At 42.0% G+C, this 22543-nt stretch overlaps 1 protein-coding gene across 1 annotated transcript in view; it reads right to left on the bottom strand.

Moving 5' to 3' along the window:
* The window catches only part of Slc30a7 (solute carrier family 30 member 7), a 72544-nt gene that overhangs the window by 6128 nt on the left and 43873 nt on the right, over nt 1-22543 (bottom strand). Inside the window, exons 9-10 of the mRNA XM_041649844.1 lie at nt 10330-10420; nt 7792-7941 (exon numbers count right to left, since the gene is read on the bottom strand). Of these exons, the coding sequence (XP_041505778.1) occupies nt 7792-7941; nt 10330-10420 (241 nt within the window). The remainder of the gene's footprint in view (nt 1-7791; nt 7942-10329; nt 10421-22543) is intronic.

Raw genomic sequence — 22543 nt, 5'->3', positions numbered from 1 at the left:
ATTAGTTAGCCACTATTAAAACCAGCTGACCCCAAGCTAACTCTTCCCATGACGACATATGCATTTATTTAATAATAACAACCAGCAAATGGTTACTTATTTTACAGTCTAATTCCTTTAGTTTGGGATATAAACTTGCTATTCAAGAACACTGCACTCTAAATTGCCCCCTATTTCTTCTATATTATCAACTTTATTTTCTCAGCTGGGACATTTCTACTAGCATCAAACACACTATAATTTCTTCTACCTTAAAAAAAAACCTTTTATTTAACCCAGTACCCCTTCCTGCCTGGATAGTCTCAATCCCTGCCCTTGTGGGTAATCGAAATTCCCAAACATGCCTACAGTCACAGTCTCTAATTCCTTTGCTTTTGCAGTCACTTCAGCCCTGATTTTACATCTCACCATTTTCTAAAACTATCTGACAGGCAACTTCCAAACTGCTCATACCATGCCATACTCAGTTCTCAGACCTCATTATCAGGAATAATACATATTATCAGTCTCCCTGTGCCAATCATCTTTCCCTAGGACACTGCCAGAGAATATTCACTGGCCAATCACTTGCCGAACTGTCAGTCCCCGTCACTGTTTTTTCTATCACTGAGCAATAAGCACGGACACAGCCGAAGGCTTAGTCCTTGGAGTCCACACTTGTTCTCTACTGGTCTCGTCTTACAGCCAGACTGTGAGTCAGCTTTGTATGTGTCCACACCTCCTTGTTTATGTGTAGACGGGAGCTTGCATCTATAACTTTCGCTGGAACTTGACATTTTATTGGGGGTATTTAAGAGGCAGCACAGGACCAGTGTACTCTCTTTCTTCCCATCAAACCTAGTGACATACCCTCCATACTGCTCCTTCTAAAAATCTTTACATTTCTCACATCCAATATCCAACCCACTGGCAAAACTTGGTGGCTTCCCGCCCAAAATATTATCCAAACCCAGATCTTGACCACTATCCATCATCTCTATCACTTTGAACCTACCCTAGCCACAATCAGCTCTTGTCTAGATTTTATCAATGCCCCTTGCCTGGCTTTCCCATTTCTGCTTATTCTCAGAATAGTAACTAGAATGACAAGCATCCCTCTATGTTTCCAACCATCCAACAGCCTATGTTCCTTAGTCCTTATAATGGCCACCACGCTGCCATGAACATGGCTCGTTACTTGCCCTTTGAGCTCACTGCTTACTCCTCCTCCTCGTCTGTTTACACCCCTTAGCTATATAGCTCTCCTGTAACTATGCTGGGTAAGACAGTCACACAACTGCTGCACAATATTCCTTTACACTGTGTGAAGACATGTCACTGTGGTTGGCTTACTAAAGAGCTAAATGGCCAATGGCTAGGCAGGAAGAGGTTAAAGTGGAAGTTCTGGGAACAGAGAGAATTTGGAGAGGAAGACAGTCAGGGTTGCAAGCCAGACTTAGAGAAAGCAGCATGAAAAGTACGAAAGGATGCCACACAACAGAACATAGATTAAATTAAATGAGTTAATTTAAGTTATAAAAGCTAATGGGACAAGCGAAGCTAAGGCCAAGCTTTCATAATTAATAATTAGTCTCGGTGTCATTATTTGGGAGCTAGCGGTACAGAGAAAGACTTACTACACAAGATGTTCTCATCACACCCTACCCAGATGTCAGTGAGGTCTGACCTCACAACCCTTACAAAATGCATTCATTTTTTAATCCAACGAGTATTTATTCTTGCATAGTCTCTCACCCAAGAATACAAAAAGAAGAAAGAACATAACAAAACAGCCTTGACTTCACAGAGTTTATATTCTATCAGGACCAAGAAGAAGAGGGAATGACAGAAGAAGACACCACTCGTCAGATGTTAAGCCAGAGAGGAAAAACAAGGCTTGCTGAAGAAGAGGCAGACACTTCAGACACCCCCAGTCTCCCTGCGCTCTCACAATACCTATCCCTTGGTCAGGTCAGCTTGAGACCACTACACTCTGGACACACCTGCACTGCCTTGTAAGATCAAAAAGATCACTTATTCAGTGTGTTTGTTATTTCTGTTCTCCTACTAGAATGTAATCTCTCCAAGAGAAACATATGTGTCTTCTTTTGCATTCCATACTCCCAGAACCTTTGTAATATCTGACACAAAGCAAGAGGTCAATAAATATTACTGAAAGAACTAACATCCTATTAATTTCTTTCTTTTAATCAAAACCTACTTTTAAATAGAAGTAGGGAAAAAAGAAAGAAACAAGATGGGTCTTGCCAATACTTTACAAGGAGAGGTTCTCAGTAGCGGATAAAGAAGTATTAAAGTGACCTTAGAATAGTAATCACCAACAACTCCTCAAAACACTCATTTCTATTATGGCTTGTTTTTTTCTGGAATTCAGGTGGAAGGATTGTGTGCAATACCAATGAATGCATGAGCTAGCTTCAGGACTTATTCTAGTTGACTAAGAAGCTACAGACTCCTAGGTTGTCACAAAATAGGTCATTTGCCTCCCCCCCAAGAGCCTTCCCATGACCAACTAAAACTCTTGGTACTAACTGACAGAGAATGCACTTGTTCCACTTCTCTTTGGCTAACGGGCTGGTGGGAAGAACTTGGTGTTTGGATGGTCTTTACCTACAAATGAAAACTGAAGCCCAGTCCGCCACAGTGTGAAAGAGTGTTGATAAAATCAGCGCTACTCATTTGCAGGAGTCTTACACGCACATCTAATATTTAACAAGTAGTTAATAAACCCGCTACCCTAGAGTAGGCACTGTTGCCAGGATCATGTGTGAATGTATGAGAAAAAAATTTCACTTGCTACAAAGGCTGTTATTATAAATTATTCTGATTTACTACAAGTATACGAGTTGATTAACTCAATCCAGATGGCTCTCGGATGACTGAGAAACTATTTTGCAAAATTCTTATATGTGTAATCTTAATAGAAAGTAAAAATGTTGCCCAAACATATTGTTTAATATCTTTTCTTTTTAAACAAAATTGCTAATGAAAGTAAAATGGGCAAAACAGTTGGGCTCCTTTTTTATTGCCTGCCATTCCCATTACCCCAGTCTTAACATGGGGAAGACAGTAATAAGAAATGAGTAGCCCAAGGCGATGAAAAGGAAAGAGAAAAACAAAGGGGCTAGATAAATTATCTTTGCATAATCATGAGTTAATTACTCAAACTGATATCAGTCCCCTGAGGGGATCACAGCTTTCCACAAAAGCTCAGCCCAACTGCAAAGATAAAGAAGTCATTTGCTGCAGCCACCTGTCCCAGTGGGATCAGCAGCTTGGTTCTCCAGTTCCTCATGTTCACTTCAATTTCCTTCTATGTAAAGAGAAAGCCAAATTTCCAAGAGTCTTCGGGCAAGTTCCCTAGTGCCTGAGACAAAGAGATCTAGAGCTTAGCCACAGGAAGACATGGCAGCTATCTTCTGCACCTTCTCTAATGGGGAAGACAGCTAGTCAATTTAATCCTCTAAGTCCACTGTCCCTGTTTCTACCCCAAAAGCTGGCCTGCTACTACATACAGGCTTGGGATAGCTCCAAGGAAGAAGCTAAAGTCAGGAAAACAAACAGGAATATGACTGTAAAAATTGTGTTTTACTTGTATGGACCAAAATCATAAACACATTTTTTTTCTTGAGTTTCTGACTGAATATGCTACTCTTTATCACTTCAAAATGCAAAAGGGGGACTAGAGAGATGGCCTATGGGTTAAGAGCATTGCCTACTCTTCCAGAGGACCCAGGTTCTTCTAGCTGTAACTCCAGTCTCAGAGGATCTGATGCCCTCTTCTGGCCTCTGCTGACACTAAGCACAGACAATATGCAAGACACACACATGCAGACAAAACAAGCACTAATACAAAATTTTTTAAAAAATGTAAAATGAAGTCATGCAAAACTATTTTACTTTTCCATGAGAGATACTACAGAATTAATGAATTGTAAATAAATATGACTAAATCGTAAGTCAAGAATAACAATATAACAGGTTATTATTACACACCTGTTATCCCAGAACTCTTGAAACAGAGGCAGGGGCAGGAAGACTACAACTCTGAAGCTACCCTGGCTATGGAGCAAGATCTAGGCCAGCCTGGGATACTTAATGACACAGTGAGAAGAACCAAGAACTAAGGATATAGTTCAGTGCTCACTTAACATCACAAAACACACAAAAAATAAAAAGAAAGAAAACAGATCTGGTTTCTTTTCCTGTAAACTGCCCTGTGGTAATGAATACATTAATTCCTATCACTGGAACTAAAACCTAGTGGGCTCTCAGTCAGTGTTGGTCAACAAACATTTATACCTTAATGGTTTGATGAAAAACTGATGGAGGAAGGTCATTGGCTAATAAAGGAACTGCCTTGGCCCATTTTATTGGTTAGGACATAGGTAGGTGGAGTAAACAGAACAGAACGCTGGGAGGAAGAGGAAGTGAGCTCAGAGTCTCAACAGCTCTCCTCTCGGGAGCAGACGCCTGAGAAAGACGCCATGCCCCGCTCCCAGGATGAAGCTCCGACCCAGGATGGACATAGGCTAGAATCTTCCTGGTAAGCGCACCTTGGGGTGCCATACACAGATGATTAGAAATGGGCTAAATTAATATGTGAGAATTCACCTAGAAGAGAATGGGCCAAGCAGTGTCTAAAAGAATACAGTATCCGTGTAATTATTTCGGGGCATAAGCTAGCAGTGTGGGCGGCTGGGGTGCTGGGGACGCAGCCCCGCCGCCCTTATTACTACAAAAAACACATAAGATCCGAGCTGTCTATGCAGCTCCTGAATTTTAGGTACATGTGATAAAGAAAGATGAGAAGAATGGCTAAGAAAGAGTCTGTAGAGCAGGCAAACAAAGCCAATCCTCAATAAACATTAAAGCCCATTATAAAAAGGAAAAAAAAAACACTTAGACAAGGGAAGATGCCCCTTCTTCTGTGCGTATCACACAAGCAGAGTACAAGCCTGAATGATGCTACTGGCCAGAGAAGGGGGGGGGGGGGGGGGAATTATGAACACAAGATACTGGAGGAGGCAGACGGTTTCTGTAACTTAGGGGCTCTGACTTGTGCTTGGAGAAGGCTTTTTCATTCCTTCCTGGATATAACTGTTCACTTCTATTTTGAGGTTAGAGAACAGAGCACAAAAGGCAGAAGCAGGAAGCTGGGGGACTCAGGAAGCTGGGGGCTCAGGATGCTGGGGGCTCAGGATGCTGGGGGCTCAGGATTAAACCGGCATAAGCCGGGAGAGCAAGCTGGGAAACTGAGTAGGGGCTCTACCAGGAGAGAACTTGTAGTAGGTTGGCTGTCTTCTGTGCTTTGAGGAATAGATGAGGGTAATGGACCTCAAGGATATTCCAGATCTTTCTTTGAACATACTTAAGACTTTTTTCTTAAAACATTATTTCTAGCAAAACAAAGTCTATTAAGGCTGCAATTATAATTGTGAAGTATACCATTAAGATTAACAAGTGATCTTTGCCAGTTGAAACAAAAGCCATAAGCCACTGAACTGCTTCTCATCCAGAGTTCCCCTTCTGTCAGTTTCTAAGTAAACACAAAGTCAAACTTTCTATCTCTCCAGATATCAACTGGTAATTAATTTCAAAAATTAGCTTAGATGGATATCGAGGAAGACTCTGCTGGACTGGATTACACTAACTACTATTCTCGAAGGAGTCTGAGCACCGGGACTTCCAGCACCTCCCTTCTCCACACCACACACATGCAAAGCAAGCCCATTCTTCAGCAGCTCAGAAAAAACTGGTATTAGAAAGGACAATGCCCAGATCGCCACAAATATAGATCGGGTAACGAAATGGAAACAATTCTCTGATTTCTGTTTCTTTACATTTAAAGTCACCTCAATATAAGTTTTCATTTAAAAAAAATCTTTAACTAAAGCCCATTCCTTACGTTTTTACTCAGGGTCTGCTCTAAGAAAGACACCAAATACACAGAGGAAACTCAGCAGGAAGTTCTTTCTCCTGCTTTAGAACCAAGACTAGACCCTTTCTACAAGAGAAAGCTTCAGGATGAGTTTAAGAAAGGGATTTTGTTTACTTTTACTTCTACTTATTTTGTGTGTGGGTGCTTGTGGAGGCCAGGGGAGTTAACTCTCTCTTCGGATCATGTCAGATCAGTTCCTTTACCTGCTCAGGCATCTCACTGTGTTTGGTGATTTGTCCCCCTCAAAAAGGCAGCCACCTGGGTTCATTTTGATCAGTGAGAGATATGAGGAAGATATAACTTAAGATACAAAGTCATCTAAAGATCTGCCTATCGTGAAATGAAATGAAATCTGACATTTACTCATGCTACAAGGACACACCTTCTGCATAAACACAAAGGAAATAAATTATTTAAACATGCTATTCTGGTATGTGAGAATTAAAAAAAATTAAATAAAAACTTTAAAACCACTCAGTGTAGGAATAAGATATTTTATTTTTTTAATATTTATTTATTTATTATGTATACAATATTCTGTCTGTATGCCTGAAGGCCAGAAGAGGGTGCGAAGCCTCTTTACAGATGGTTGTGAGCCACCATGTGGTTGCTGGGAATTGAACTCAGGACCTTTGGAAGAGCAGGCAATGCCCTTAACCACTGAGCCATCTCTCCAGACCATTTTAGAGCTGTGACCCCTACTACTCTGGGGTGGGGTGGGGAAGGGCTTTGAATAGCTAAACAGCAAGCCTCAAAGGGAATTCTTGGCAGCTACAAGGAATGAAATCAACTAGTCAGGACCTTAGCTGATAAAATGGCTTTAAATATTCAAAGCCCAAATGTAGTTTCTGAAACAGAAGAGGCAGCTGAGGGAACATTCAAATGCAGCCATTTCCAAAGGTCAAGTTTAAGGCTTTGGAAATCTCCCTTTGCAGCTGCAGCTGCGGTTACAGCTTCAGGACCCAGCAGCCAGCTGCTGTGAGCATGGTTCGCACACTAGAAGCTGCATTCCTTTTCACAGGGAAGACTGTGACTCGCTGACCAAGTCATGAGCGTGCAGGGTGTCCTAGAAGCCCACCGGAGCCTTGCTGCAAGGATGGAACTGGGAGAAGACACAGGGTAAAGGAGAGGGGGACCTTGGTCTGGAGGGGCAGTAAGCACAAGGTTACTGCCATGCTGCTCTCCTTTTGTCCCTGAAACACGGAGCCAGTACTCAGATATACTGCATGGGCCTCAAGGCTTCATTATGAAAGCCATGTGATACACATTACAGAGATGAGACCCATTTATACACTGTGTCTGCTCAGAAAGCTGTTAAAATTCTAAACAAGTGGAACCAGCCCACAGCATAGCAGTCTTAACTGCATTTAAGATTGGGATTATGTAAATCCTAATTAACATTAGCTGTGTCGTATTCATTCATAAAGAAGCTAAGCATGTGTGGCTCTCATCAGGAGGCAGAATCTCTAATTTATGGAATGCCTTGAACTTAACTAGACTGCATATTATATTCATGTCTGGAGATGCGAAGAAAGAGGAAGAGAGAATTATGTGCCCAGTGACACATACATTACAGGAAAGTAATTCTGCTTAGAAAAACGTCTAGACTCTAGTCAACAATACTAACGAAAGTGGAAGGTCCTGGGCCAGCACCCAGCACTGGAAAAAAGAAAAGAGAGAGACTGTTAAGGAAATAAAGACCTTCTGAATTTTGACTCAGAATGGAGAACACTGTTTACTCTTCTTTTACTTTAGAAGCTTCAATATTTGATATGTTAAATATAGGATTGTAGAGCTAGCAGATACAGAGAAATAGAGGACTCCCAAAAGAGGCTTGTAATAAGTCATACCTGAGTAAAAATATTATGTGTTTGGCTTAAGATCCACCTAGCGTCAGCATCAGGGGCGACTAGGAGCTTCAAGGTCCCAACGTAAACATCAGAACAGAGCGTCCAGAAGTGCTGTTCTTGTAAGCTGTAAACTCCTTGTAGCTGCTGCACCTGAAACATGGGACAGACGTCAGCATTAAGATCAAGACAGTGCCCTCCCGCCTACATTCACCTAAGCAGCAAATCAGAAAAAGCAGATGCTCGGTCAAACCCTGTGGAGTACCAATGCTCTGGTGACTTTGAGAAGGGTTGGGGAAAGAGAAGGGACGCACACTTATTAAATCTGCCGAGACCTCTGAGAGCACCTAGGTGGAAGTTCTAACTTCAGCACAGTGATCGGAGATGTGTTTAAGTACAGTCGGGTTATGGAGTTAGAAAAAGAAGGCACAGTAGACCATGGGAGAAGGGGGAGGAAAGAAAGGACAGAAATCAACACACACTTAGAAATGAGAGAATTCACTACACAGAAAAGGTTCCTTGAAAAGGATAATAGGCCAGAGGGACATTTCTTTAATTAAAGTTAAGATTTTCAATATCCATGCAATATGGACATGCTTTTGCGAATACGGGAAATCCTGTTAAGCAGCAGCATAAAGGTGAAATGGCATTCCCCACTCTTCTGATCCTGCAGCTCCCCTAATTCCTCTTCTGTCTCGTCCACTTGTGCTCTGAACCTGGAGGTGACAACAGAGCCCAGAGAATCTCTTCCGGGGTCACTGCATGCCTTCTCAATGCTTCACACACTCTCCTGTCCTCATGTCCCCACCCCGAGAACCTGACATGGCCTGCACCCGCCAGACAGCACGCCACCCCTGAGCTTCTTCCTCGGCCTCGCTTTAAATCTTTTCAGTCCTAATCAGCGCCCACGATGCCACATGTGCTACTGAGCTGTCATTCCCCCTAAATGTCCACTGAGTATTTCAATCTTAATGTCTTATAAACAGAATCTTACTTTAAAATTAAAAATAAACAGAAACTTACTTCTTGTTCTCAAACATTTCCCACCCTAGTCTCGGCCTCAACAGTAGCATTACCATAAACCCAGCAGTGAGACAACACCCTTTCCCCCTCATTAAGGCAACGCTCCTCCAAAAACACACTCCAAATGTGGATTTGCCTCCCTCTTGCTGCCAAGGACAGTAGTCTCAGCCAGCCCTTCCAAAAACATGTTGTCTACATAGGACAATCTTGTTAAAGCACGAAATTCATTACATTCCCACTGCGCCATAGCACTCCAGATCTTCCCACTGAGAGTGGAGTCTAAGTCTCTAGTGTGACCAAGACCTCCTAACATCTGGTCCTTGCCTTCTTTCCAACCTTGCAATCACTTTTCCCTTTATTTATCATGCTGCAGCCACAAAACCAGTTTTGCCAGTCTCCAAATACGCTAAATTAGTTCCAGCCATAGCTGCCTCATATTAGCGGTTTTGAGTGTGTGTGTGCGCGCATTCTGGAACAGTCTTGGTAAGGATCTGTATATGACCTGACACTTCTGGTCATCAGGGTTTCAGTTTCCCTGGCTATGGCTTCCTTGCTGACTCTGATGCAGTCATCCGCATCTACCACATTCCCATTTCATTTCACACAGTGTGCATCACTGTCATAGGAAGCCACTTGTTTGTTTTCCCGGCTGCCCAGACTCCCAAAATAATCACACAGAAACTATATTATTTAAATCACTGCTTGGCCAATCACTTAAGTGTATTGCTAGCTAGCTCTTATATCTAGTATTAACCCATCTCCAGTATTTTATATTTTACCATGAGGCTAGTGGCCTACCAGCAAGGTTCTGGCATGTCTGTCTCTGGCAGAGACTCCATGGCTTCTCCTTGACTCTGCCTCCTTTTCCCCAGCATTCAGTTTAGTTTTCCCTGACTAGCTCTGCCCTGCCCTATCAACAGGCCAAGGCAGTTTCTTTATTCACTAATGGTATTCACAACATACAGAGGGAATCCCACATCACATCCCTGACATTTTCTTACTATCAGTATCCCATATCATTTGTATGCCCACCACACTGTGAGCTGCATGAGAGCACAGTATCTTTCTCTGTTCACCATCTGTCTCTAGACTCTTAGAGAGGATCTGATACATAGTGCACACCACAAAAACAAAACATAACAAACAAAAAACAAAGAGAATGTGGGAGAGTTGGTTTCAGCAGTTAAGAGCACTTGTTGCTCCTCAGAGAACCAGAGCTCAGGTCTCACAGAAATAGGACAATCACTAAGAAAATTATATACTTATAATATATACTTATTTTGTCAGTTATTGGTAGTCTGTAATTTTTAATAACTCAACTTGTAGCAAGGACAGTATGCACATTTTCTTTAGTAAAGCTCAACATTTTATAATGAGTTTACTTGAGTTTATATGAATGACGTTCATGGTCACCATGCAGTCTTGAAAGAATAATTAAACTACATGCACATGCTACCTATATTTATGCAAGATGAACAGTTTGGAAAAAACACGCAATACAATGGTTTGCAAACTTACCCTCTGATAGCACTGGGGAAGTGTATTTTCCAGTGAGCGAGGAGTCCTTTGCATTAATATTCCAACAGACTCTCTTAAAAGAGGAATAACACTAAAGAGAAAAGAAAACTTATTAAGTCACATTTTAACAACTCCTGTTTGCAAGATAGTAATAATATACTTCCTTAAAGAATAGAATGTGATTTATTAAAATTTCAGGAAAAAAAACTACTGGTCTTTGTTCTAAATTTCTCATAGAATCAGAACGCTCTTAGAGTAAAGGAGATAGAATACATCCATTAATGTATCTGTTGGTTGATCTACTATCTCTAAATCTGGTTATTTGCCAAGCATAGCTTTAAAAATGTGTGTGTGTGTGTGTGTGTGTGTGTGTGTGTGTGTGTGTGTGTGTGTGTACACTCATGTACCTATGCCTGTGGGTACCTGAGAAGTCCAGAAGCAGGCTTCAGATCCCCTGGGGCTGTCAGTTGTGAGTCACCCAATGTAGGATCTGGGAACTAAACTCTGGTCCTGTGCAAGAGCTGCTAGTGCTCATAACCACCAAGCTGTCACCCCAGCCCTGTCCATCATGTTTTCGTTATTTAAAATACACAGTAGCCTGGTTATTTCCACAGATGGATGAAGACTCCTCTAGGAATAGAGTGCAAAGTCACTATGGACACAGTGATTTTTATCCAACATTCCAACTACTGCTTGAGTTTATTTGGAAGACCGTGTTTAAACAAAGCAATTAACAGCACAAAGATAAGGGTTGCTAGCGCACTAGTCCTCTAATCTAGCTGGACACCAAATTCACCTTGGAGCCCATTTTGCATTTAGTTTTGACATGTTGAACCAGAATGACTAAGGGAGGTCCAGACATCTAACAGGTTAGGTCTGCAGAGTTCTGCAGGTGATTCCAATAAGTCAGAGGGTGACATGTGCTCTACTGATGGCTACAGACTGAGGGGAGAGATCAGAAAAAAAACCTCACTGCCCTTAACAACTGACTCCACCGCTCACTTTCAACCTTATATAGTCTCTAAATGTCAAATACAGAGTTCTCTTGGAAGCAGCTGCAGGAGGTGGCGAGCACGGGAATTCATGCCTGTGATCTCACAGCATCTCACAGACAGGTGGAACTGGAACTGTGCCTTAAGGACCAAGAGGAACAGGGGCAGTGTCTGACTCGGCATCAAATTCACAACTGTGCCTAAGGGATTTGTGGTCTTTCTGAGAGATGAGAAGGAAGAGGAACTACTAATGAGACCAAAGGAACAGGGGCAGTGTCTGGCTCACCATCGTGTTCCCAGGGAGGCCTAGTAAGGTGCTGGTCACCAAGTATGCCCGTGATAAGTGCTGGCTGAATGATTGAAAGATACACAGATACCAGGCATTTTAGAATCTAGATTAAAGAAAAGAAAAGGACACGGAAAAAGAATTAGAAGTGTGTTCTCAAACGTTTAGGTATAGAGTGATTCTTGAGTAAAGAAGAATAGCAATGGGAGCAAAGACAGGAGATTAAACAGGCAGAAATAACTGGGATCTTTCAATATAGTGACGCATACAGTGACAGCCAGGTTGAGGACAAGCTGAGTTTACTAAAGTATGAAGGCAAGGCAGCAGAGAGGGTGGCATTTTCAACCTGGACATGAGTTTCAGTCACATTTAGTAAAACATACTTATTTAGTAAGATAGCTACAAGAATGACACATTAAATATCCTTCTTACCCCTTACTGCCTTCGTGCTCTATAAATTAATAAGATGTCCTGACACTACACCCAGGATAGTTTTAACTAGTTCATTCCACTCCAAAGCCACAGTGATTTTCAGATCTTTCACCTGATTATTACATGAGCCTCCTAAGTATTTCCTAGCATCTAATCTTACTGCCATAAGTCCACTTGGTAGGCAGCTTCATAGATGGCTCCCAAGACCCCTGAGATTCAGGTTCTTGTGTGATCTTCCCTCTAAAATGCGTTTAGGTTAAAGGGAGGCCAAACAACTTGCTACTGATGGACAGAGTATGGCAAGCGATGAAATGCTGCTCCCTGATCAGCTTCAACACTCGGACCTAGTTTCTGTTTTCACTCTCACTTGCTACCTCACAGCCGCCATATTGTGAGCTCTTTTACCATAAGGCCCACGGGCAAGAGAATGAACACCCCTGGAGAGGAATTAGAATCCAGTCCACTAGCCCCAAACAATTGCTTGAGGGAGGCTGGAAGTGGCTTCTCCCTTAGCTGACCCTGCAATGACTGCAGACCAGGCTGACAACTTGATTGCTGCCTTGTAAGAACTCCCAGTTAGCCATGCCCACAACCTCCTGGGCTACAGAGACTAGAAGATAATAATGCATGATAGCTACCAGGCTTCTGTGGATCTATTATGCATTTAGTGATAACACCTATTTTCTAGAGCACTTCAATAAATGCTGGGTCAAAAGTTCCTTACTTCCTAAGGGATAAAATGTATGATCTTTAACATGGTACTATCTGGGGCGAGAAGAGGGAGGTCTCTGATCCCTCTCTCTTTACCTACTCTCAATCCCCGCTTCACATTTAAACTCTTTAAACACGATGTACTTTACCTTGTGCCATCCCTTTCTGTCATGCTTTGGCTAATGACATATGTGCCTAGAAGTTCTTAAATAGGCCTTTTGTTCAGCTCCTAGAATGTCTTTAGAACTCAAGTCTGACTTCCTTTAGGGTATGTTTCCTGACTGAAAGATGAGATGTCTGCTCTTTGCTCCTGTAAAACATGAATTATGTGGGGCATGGTGGCACATGCCTGTAATCCCAGCATTCATGAGCTGGGGCCAGACTGGCAGTGCTGTGGGATAATGTTCTTGTACACTATAAAGATTTGTAACTCATATTGGTTTAATAAAATACTGACTGGTCAGTAGTCAGGCAGGAAATATAGGCAGGTGATGGAGGAAGGTCTTTGGCTAATAAAGGAACTGCCTTGACCCATTTTATTGGTTGGAAGATAGGTGGGAGGAGTAGGCAGAACAGGACGCTGGGAGGAAGAGGAAGTGAGCTCAGTCTCGACGGCTCTCCTCTCTGGAGCAGACGCCTGAGAGAGACGCCATGCCCCGCTCCCGGGATGAAGCTCCGACCCAGGATGGACATAGGCTAGAATCTTCCTGGTAAGCGCACCTTGGGGTGCCATACACAGATGATTAGAAATGGGCTAAATTAATATGTGAGAATTAGCCTAGAAGAGAATGGGCCAAGCAGTGTTTAAAAGAATACAGTGTCCGTGTAATTATTTCGGGGCATAAGCTAGCCGGGCAGGTGGCTGGGGTGTTGGGGACGCAGCCCCGCCGCTCTTATTACTACATATGGCGCCCACGTGGACAACTGCTACCACATAAAGCCTGAGACAGCTTGGGAAGTAATTCTAGAACAAAATGAAAGCATTGTGCCTGGTTTCTTGGTAGCAGCAATTTCTCGGTTCTACTCTGCTTGCTAGAGTAGCAAGCGCCTCATCTAAGAGAGGCTTCCTGACTCAGCTTTAGCTGCAAAGCCTGCAGCTCATTAAGAGGTCCTGCCACGAAACACTTAAACGGTGTTGACGAAAAGCTGAACGCATGCTTTTCGGTTTTCAGCCATAGCAGGAAAAAAGCTGTGCCATTTAAAAATGCCAGCTTTCTGGGCTGTCCTGCCAGGGCAAACTCTGACTCTTTTACGCAGGCAGTTTGTGCGGTTTGCAAGCACAGGCTGCTGAAGCTCGCTTGCTGGCTACAGCCAGTACCTCAGCCATGAGGCTGGAAAGCTAAGGAATGGACTGGATCTAGCTGACAAAGCCACGCCTTTAATCCTACTGATATTGCTTGGTAAATTAAAGACTCATGTGGTCAGAAAAGGAGAGATATACAGTAAAGAGAGATTCAAAGACAAACAATTTTGTTATATGTATAAGTGTTTCTGATTTTGATTAAAGTATTGTGATTGTGTAGTTCATTTAAATATGTACTGTATAATTAGGAAATATAGGTTGTTAATGGATAATCACTGATAATAGTAAAGCTTGTAGTCATGCTAGTTAGATTTTCTAGATATATAGAGATATATTTTAGATAGGCATTCTTCATATTTTTCAAAGATTATAGAATATGGCATTTTAAATGTTTTAATAACTTAGGACTTTTCATGACAATGAGACACTCTGCTCCTGGCAGCACCAATCTACTTCAAGAGGAAGATGGGCATTGAAGAGGCTCGTTATGGAGATTGATAACCATTTGGGCAAGAAACTGCTCTTGCCTGGACTATTGCATAAACTGGACACAGAGAACCTGCAGAGAGAGGACTACTGAACTTGCCTAAAGGTGAGATGATCTTTCGGGGTTCCTGAGAGATTCTGCAGAACACAACAGATAGTGACTGAACTGACTTTGAATTTTCCTGCTTTATGGAATGTCTGCTGGATACCATGGGCCTGAAGGCTGAAGATGGATGCCCCAACGGTACAGAGGAACTTTGGGTGACTGTCCAGGCAGCGAAATGTCTCTGTCATTTCTAGAATTTTAAAAGTTGCTTTTTTCTTGTTTGCTTAGCTAGTATTGTATCTTTCTGGAGTCTTTGATGGAGTTAAGAATAGTTAGTTATAGTTATAGTTTTCCTTAGTTATGATAAAGATTATTGTAACTTTTACTTGATAACTGTTTTGTTATATGTAATTTTGCTATGTTAAAGTTAAAGCCTTTTTTTTGTTTAAACTGAAAAAGGGGAAATGATGGAGGAAGGTCATTGGCTAATAAAGGAACTGCCTTGGCCCATTTTATTGGTTGGAAGATAGGTGGGAGGAGTAGGCAGAACAGGACGCTGGGAGGAAGAGGAAGTGAGCTCAGTCTCGACGGCTCTCCTCTCTGGAGCAGACGCCTGAGAGAGACGCCATGCCCCGCTCCCGGGATGAAGCTCCGACCCAGGATGGACATAGGCTAGAATCTTCCTGGTAAGCGCACCTTGGGGTGCCATACACAGATGATTAGAAATGGGCTAAATTAATATGTGAGAATTAGCCTAGAAGAGAATGGGCCAAGCAGTGTTTAAAAGAATACAGTGTCCGTGTAATTATTTCGGGGCATAAGCTAGCCGGGCAGGTGGCTGGGGTGTTGGGGACGCAGCCCCGCCGCTCTTATTACTACATATGGCGCCCACGTGGACAACTGCTACCACATAAAGCCTGAGACAGCTTGGGAAGTAATTCTAGAACAAAATGAAAGCATTGTGCCTGGTTTCTTGGTAGCAGCAATTTCTCGGTTCTACTCTGCTTGCTAGAGTAGCAAGCGCCTCATCTAAGAGAGGCTTCCTGACTCAGCTTTAGCTGCAAAGCCTGCAGCTCATTAAGAGGTCCTGCCACGAAACACTTAAACGGTGTTGACGAAAAGCTGAACGCATGCTTTTCGGTTTTCAGCCATAGCAGGAAAAAAGCTGTGCCATTTAAAAATGCCAGCTTTCTGGGCTGTCCTGCCAGGGCAAACTCTGACTCTTTTACGCAGGCAGTTTGTGCGGTTTGCAAGCACAGGCTGCTGAAGCTCGCTTGCTGGCTACAGCCAGTACCTCAGCCATGAGGCTGGAAAGCTAAGGAATGGACTGGATCTAGCTGACAAAGCCACGCCTTTAATCCTACTGATATTGCTTGGTAAATTAAAGACTCATGTGGTCAGAAAAGGAGAGATATACAGTAAAGAGAGATTCAAAGACAAACAATTTTGTTATATGTATAAGTGTTTCTGATTTTGATTAAAGTATTGTGATTGTGTAGTTCATTTAAATATGTACTGTATAATTAGGAAATATAGGTTGTTAATGGATAATCACTGATAATAGTAAAGCTTGTAGTCATGCTAGTTAGATTTTCTAGATATATAGAGATATATTTTAGATAGGCATTCTTCATATTTTTCAAAGATTATAGAATATGGCATTTTAAATGTTTTAATAACTTAGGACTTTTCATGACAATGAGACACTCTGCTCCTGGCAGCACCAATCTACTTCAAGAGGAAGATGGGCATTGAAGAGGCTCGTTATGGAGATTGATAACCATTTGGGCAAGAAACTGCTCTTGCCTGGACTATTGCATAAACTGGACACAGAGAACCTGCAGAGAGAGGACTACTGAACTTGCCTAAAGGTGAGATGATCTTTCGGGGTTCCTGAGAGATTCTGCAGAACACAACAGATAGTGACTGAACTGACTTTGAATTTTCCTGCTTTATGGAATGTCTGCTGGATACCATGGGCCTGAAGGCTGAAGATGGATGCCCCAACGGTACAGAGGAACTTTGGGTGACTGTCCAGGCAGCGAAATGTCTCTGTCATTTCTAGAATTTTAAAAGTTGCTTTTTTCTTGTTTGCTTAGCTAGTATTGTATCTTTCTGGAGTCTTTGATGGAGTTAAGAATAGTTAGTTATAGTTATAGTTTTCCTTAGTTATGATAAAGATTATTGTAACTTTTACTTGATAACTGTTTTGTTATATGTAATTTTGCTATGTTAAAGTTAAAGCCTTTTTTTTGTTTAAACTGAAAAAGGGGAAATGATGGAGGAAGGTCATTGGCTAATAAAGGAACTGCCTTGGCCCATTTTATTGGTTGGAAGATAGGTGGGAGGAGTAGGCAGAACAGGACGCTGGGAGGAAGAGGAAGTGAGCTCAGTCTCGACGGCTCTCCTCTCTGGAGCAGACGCCTGAGAGAGACGCCATGCCCCGCTCCCGGGATGAAGCTCCAACCCAGGATGGACATAGGCTAGAATCTTCCCGGTAAGCGCACCTTGGGGTGCCATACACAGATGATTAGAAATGGGCTAAATTAATATGTGAGAATTAGCCTAGAAGAGAATGGGCCAAGCAGTGTTTAAAAGAATACAGTGTCCGTGTAATTATTTCGGGGCATTGGCTAGCCGGGCAGGCGGCTGGGGTGTTGGGGACGCAGCCCTGCTGCTCTTATTACTACAGGCAGGACAACAGACTAGGGGAATTCTGGGAAGAGAAAAGGCACAGAGTCTTCAGCCAGATGCAGAGGAAGCAAGATGAGACTACATTGCTGAGAAAAGGTACCAAACCACATAGCTAAACATAGACAAGAATTATGGGTTAATTTTAAATTGTTAAGAGATAGTTAGTAATAAGCCTGAGCTAATAGGCCAAACAGTTTATAATTAATATAAGCCACTATGTGTTTCTTTGGAACTAAATGGCTGCAAGACCAGGTCAGACAGAAACTTCTGTCTATGGGATACCTAGGAAAAGAGGAAAAAAATAGCAGTGGAGCCATGGGATTATTATATTGCAAAATCATCAAGTTGCTTTCTTCTCTATATACTGAAAAATAGTTGATGGATTAGGACTTATATTTGTGTCCCCAACACTTCAGTGTTTGGTATATGCGTATGTGTGTATATGAGTATATATGTATGTATGTATGGCACAGAATTTACAGCTAAATCCATGGGACAAAATTAATTCAAGGCATAGACTTTCAGTCAGGAAAAATGACTGAACCTTTTTAAAATACATGAAATCACTAACAAAAATGCACTACACAGACAGTAAAAGCTCAGTAACTGCCACACATGACAATGGGGAAAGGCACCTGCAGTAGATTACACATCACAATGAAGGAAAAACATAAAACAGAAGGCCGTCATATAAAACAACACATACTGCTGCAGGCCTTCCAGCATACATTTTCAGGAGTAAGGGATAGGCCAGAGAAGGATAGAAAAGAAAGTAACTAGAGGAAGAAACAAGGCATTGGATAGTTAAGAATATTGGTTATTAATTAATTCACCTAAACTGGAGAGCAGCACCTATTTCTATCTATCACACATACTATTAAAATATATGAAGACTCCATGAGCAAAATAAAGGGGTGGGGGCAAAGAAATGAGAGTGGCTAATATATCATTAATCTATACTTTCTTTTCTTCTCTCCACCTTCATTTCTCAAGAGAAAGAAAGGGTAAGTCTGAAAAGGCTTTACATACTTAAAGGGTCCACCATTACCTTTACTGATCGGGCTCTTCTAAGAACACTGGAATGGCTACTGAGTCACGGCGAGCACCCCGCTGCTCCCCACGGACACAGCACACAGCTTTCCTAACAATGGTCTGTAATGGTGTCAGCGTGTCAGCCGTAGGAGCTGTGTTGAGATACCAAATAGCTGGGGGAAAACAGTGCTTGCTCACCCGCAGGAGTAGATGCAATTCGAACCAAGGTCATTTTCAAAGTCCATAAAATGTAAAGGAAGCTTGTGGCAACTCCAGTTTTGCCTTTTAAATTGTGTTTAGCTCAGGAGTTTCTTTCCATATTTTTCTGATTAACTATCAAAACGGGGAATCATAAAATGGATTTCAGCATGGATCTATCTAGCCATAATGAGAGGATATGGAGGAAAAGGCAAGCTTAGCAAATTCCTGGCTGAAGTAAGACTGAGAGTTGCTTCCAAACCCTGTAGGGAAAGGAAGAGCAAGCATCTGGAAACAGTCAGAGGCTCGCTTCTGGTTGACTAAATCAATTCTAGTTTTCACAATGAATGCTATGTTCCTTTCATAAATGACAAGGGATGACTCATTAAGCAGAATTCACCAGTAAAACAAAGTAATAGCTTCATTCTTCAAAAGCTAAACATAAATCTATAATCATACTATAAACATAAAATGAATCCCAAAGCCTTCTAACAGGTTAAATGAGCAACATTTACTCTGCTGCAAGTAACTTTGCAATGAAAATAAATCCAAGTTTTATTGCAGACACAGCTTTCAGAGAAAGATCATCATATTTCAATAGTAAATTAAGTAGTCTAGCAGTAACTATAAATAAAGTAAACAATGTATTGGGGATGGTGAGATGGCCCAGCAATTAAGAGTACTTGCTACTCATGCAGAATGAGTAGAACTGAGCTTAGTTGTTTAGTGAGCAGCACCTAATCAGCCACTCACAGGTGCCTATAGTTTCAGCTCGAGGGGACTGTGATGCCCTCCTGTGGCCTCCAAGGGCGCTCACATGGACGTGTACACACACACAGACACACTTAGATACGTACAAATAAAAAATTTAGGAGGTCTGGAAAGATGGTTCAAAGGTTAAGAGCACTTTGTACTCCTGCAAAAGACCTGTACCAGTTCACAGCACCCACATAGCTGCTGACAACCCTCTACTGATAATTTTAGGTAATCAATGTCCTCTTCTGATTCCTTGCGCACCAGGCATGCATGTAGAACACAGAAATACACACAAGCAGGCGAACACTCACACACATTTAGAAAAAAAACAAATTTTTAAATCTTCTAAAAGGTATACATATTATGAAAATTTGTGAAGAACAATCATACTTAATTAAAAACTTCAGAGTTTAAGCAATTAAATCTGAGAATGCCTGCATGTCTGGTGCTCACAGAGGACAGAAGAGGGCGCTGGATTCCCGGAACTGGAGTTACAGAGGTGATGGGGCCTCTGAGAACCTAATGAGCCATCTCTAGCCCACTCCAAACCCTTTCATGGACAAAAGAAGACAAAGACATCCGATCTCTAACAGTACTGCAAGGTATAAGTAGATGGGTAGTTGTATTTAAACAACCAACCCACGGTCGTGGAAGATTACTATTAATCTGGAATCTCATAAACCTAGTAACCAGATTCCTCAAAGTGATCCTATCTGGGGATGTGGTTCACATATAACTATACTAAACCTCAGAACCCCGAGGTCTAAATCTCTGCACTCAGTATGCTGCTTGTCTTACTCAGTCGAGGACAAGAGATGCTATGGAACCCCCACAGGCACGAAGAGGTTGGCCTTTTCCTTAAGCATCTGGGATGTAGTACTAACACTTCATGTGTCTGCTTTTTGGAACCAAAATATCAACATATGACATCAGATTAGTAGAGAATAATATTTTTGTTTATATATAGCACTTAATAGTTTTTAAAGTGATTTCATAAAAACTTTTCAATTTCATCCTCACAATAGTCCAAAGTAACCTTAAGAAAATGTTGGGATCATAGCAGCTTAGATAAGCGCAGGACCATGGGGATCACTGATACCCAACTCTATCTTTTTATAGATGGGAAAAACAACTCAGAGAGGCTGAAACAGCTTGTGGTTTGTTAGAGCTGGGCAAGAAGCTGTTAGTGACACAAAACCAAGGCTCAAGCTTCTGAAGTGCTTGCAGCTTCTCGCCACAGAGAGGTCTCCTAGGGTCAAGTCCAGTCAACACTGACTTATTCCCAAGGCCTGGCATCACTGTCTGAACACAGTGTGCACTTAGCATCCATCTAATTACGTATTGAATAGATAACAGTTTGCGTGTGGGCTGGGGAGACGCTTCAATGGCTAACGAGGCAAATGTGAAAACTTGGGTTTGAATCCCCAGGAGCCACGTAGAGCACATCTGCAATCCCAGTGACCCTGCGACAGGATGATCCATGGAAACTCGTGGGCCAGCTAGTCTGCGATTCACAGGGCCAAACAACAAAGACACACAGCCTCAAACAAGGTGGAAGGCAAGGACCTACAACAGGAGGCAGGAGGCTGCTCTTTGACTCCCACACACATGTGCAGTAGGTGTTTACATGCCTTTACATACACAAACTCACAAACACACACACATACACATATATCACACATAAACATACACAAAATACACATGCAAGATAAAAATGCAGTTGCTAATGGAGAATAGTTGGAATACAGGACATCCTTTATACGGCACTAAACCCTTCAAAATAAGAGTCAAGTACCCCCCCCCCCCAATTCTGTGACTCTCAAAAAAGAACCTCTAGTAAAGAGAAGGCAATACAGCACTTTATTGTATGCTTGTACACAGATGAGAAAGAATTCTGTTTAGGACTATTAGGGACTTTCAGATCTAATATAATTTATTAACATTGTATGTTTGAGTCAGGGACTCAAATAGCCAAGGCTGGCCTGAAACTCCCGAGAATGACCTAACAGGATGCCCCCAGTCTCTACCTCCTAAATTTTGGGATCACAGGCATAACTATGTCCTACTCCAATTTGTTATCTCTTTTTTAAAAAGTTGTTTTTAAGATTTATTTACTGTTTATTAAACATGTGTATGTGCATTCACACTTGTGCACTTGAAGAGGGCATTGGATCCCCTAGAACTGTAGTTATGGAGGGTTGTAAGCTACCATGTGGGTGCTAAAATTAAACCAGGGTCCTCTGCAATAGCAACAAGTGCCCTTAACCACTGATCCATCTCTCCAGCCTCTAACTTGTTATCTTAATAAAATATCTTTCCTTCATTTTCATGAATGAGAAAATAATAATCATGCCACCAAACCATCAATATAATAAAAAGGAAATCTAAAAATGCTAAAAAAATAAATAATACAATCAACAATGGGAACAAAAGGCTCCCTCCCTAAGACACACGTTTTACAAGAAGCTGTTGGAATAAATTCCACCTGTGTGTATTAAACATCAGGATACAAATGTATCAGAAAGATAGTGAGACCTGGAGGAAGCAGCTCCCTATCAGCAGGTAGTGGCTTCTCTCTTGCTTTCCCCTCCATTCGACAATGAGCTCAATAGAGCCAGTGAACATGAAAAGGAGCACAGCACAGTAGTGAGGGAGCACAGACATGGAGGGGCTGCGCTCAAGCTCTGCAACAGCCTTATTTGTAGGCAGGCGTTAACAATATCCGGTGGGTGTGGCAGGCTGAGGACGGAAAAATGATAGCCCATTTGAGAGGCACAGAACAAATTACAAGGTAGGAATAATCATTTGTACTTTAAAGGTAGAAGAGTCGAGACACAAAGAAACTAAGTGGTTTGTTCAAGGTTGCATATCCAAATGTACAGATCTCAGGCAGGCTCCGCTTCTGCTTCTGCTTAGAAGCAGCTCTTCCGAGGCACCTCTACAGAACAGACATGACTTTCAAGTGTGTATAAGGCCTGGACGACTAAAAGAAATGAAGCCACTTGGGGCACTTCTCACACCTGAACACTGGTCAGAAGCAAATCCCCGACCCTGTGACACCTGCTGCCCATTTGCTAGAAGTAAAGCTCACATATGAAGTAAAAACAAAGGAATCTATCTTTAATTCTTTACCTAAAAATAAAAAGCCACCCTGAGCGCATATGATAGAGTCTCAGAGCAGGTTTCTAATTGCTATGCTGCCCTGGATGCTGGTTACTCTGAAATGCTGAGTGGCAGAGGTGGAGAAGAAACCATGTTTTCAAAGGACTAATTAAGCA

Source organism: Microtus oregoni, unplaced genomic scaffold (genome assembly GCF_018167655.1).
Source record: "Microtus oregoni isolate MIOR12 unplaced genomic scaffold, Mior012 000000F_ref0000247, whole genome shotgun sequence".
NCBI classification, from domain to species: Eukaryota; Metazoa; Chordata; class Mammalia; order Rodentia; family Cricetidae; genus Microtus; species Microtus oregoni.
Note: the sequence above shows the minus strand (reverse complement) of the source record. Positions and strands in the feature narration are given on the sequence as shown.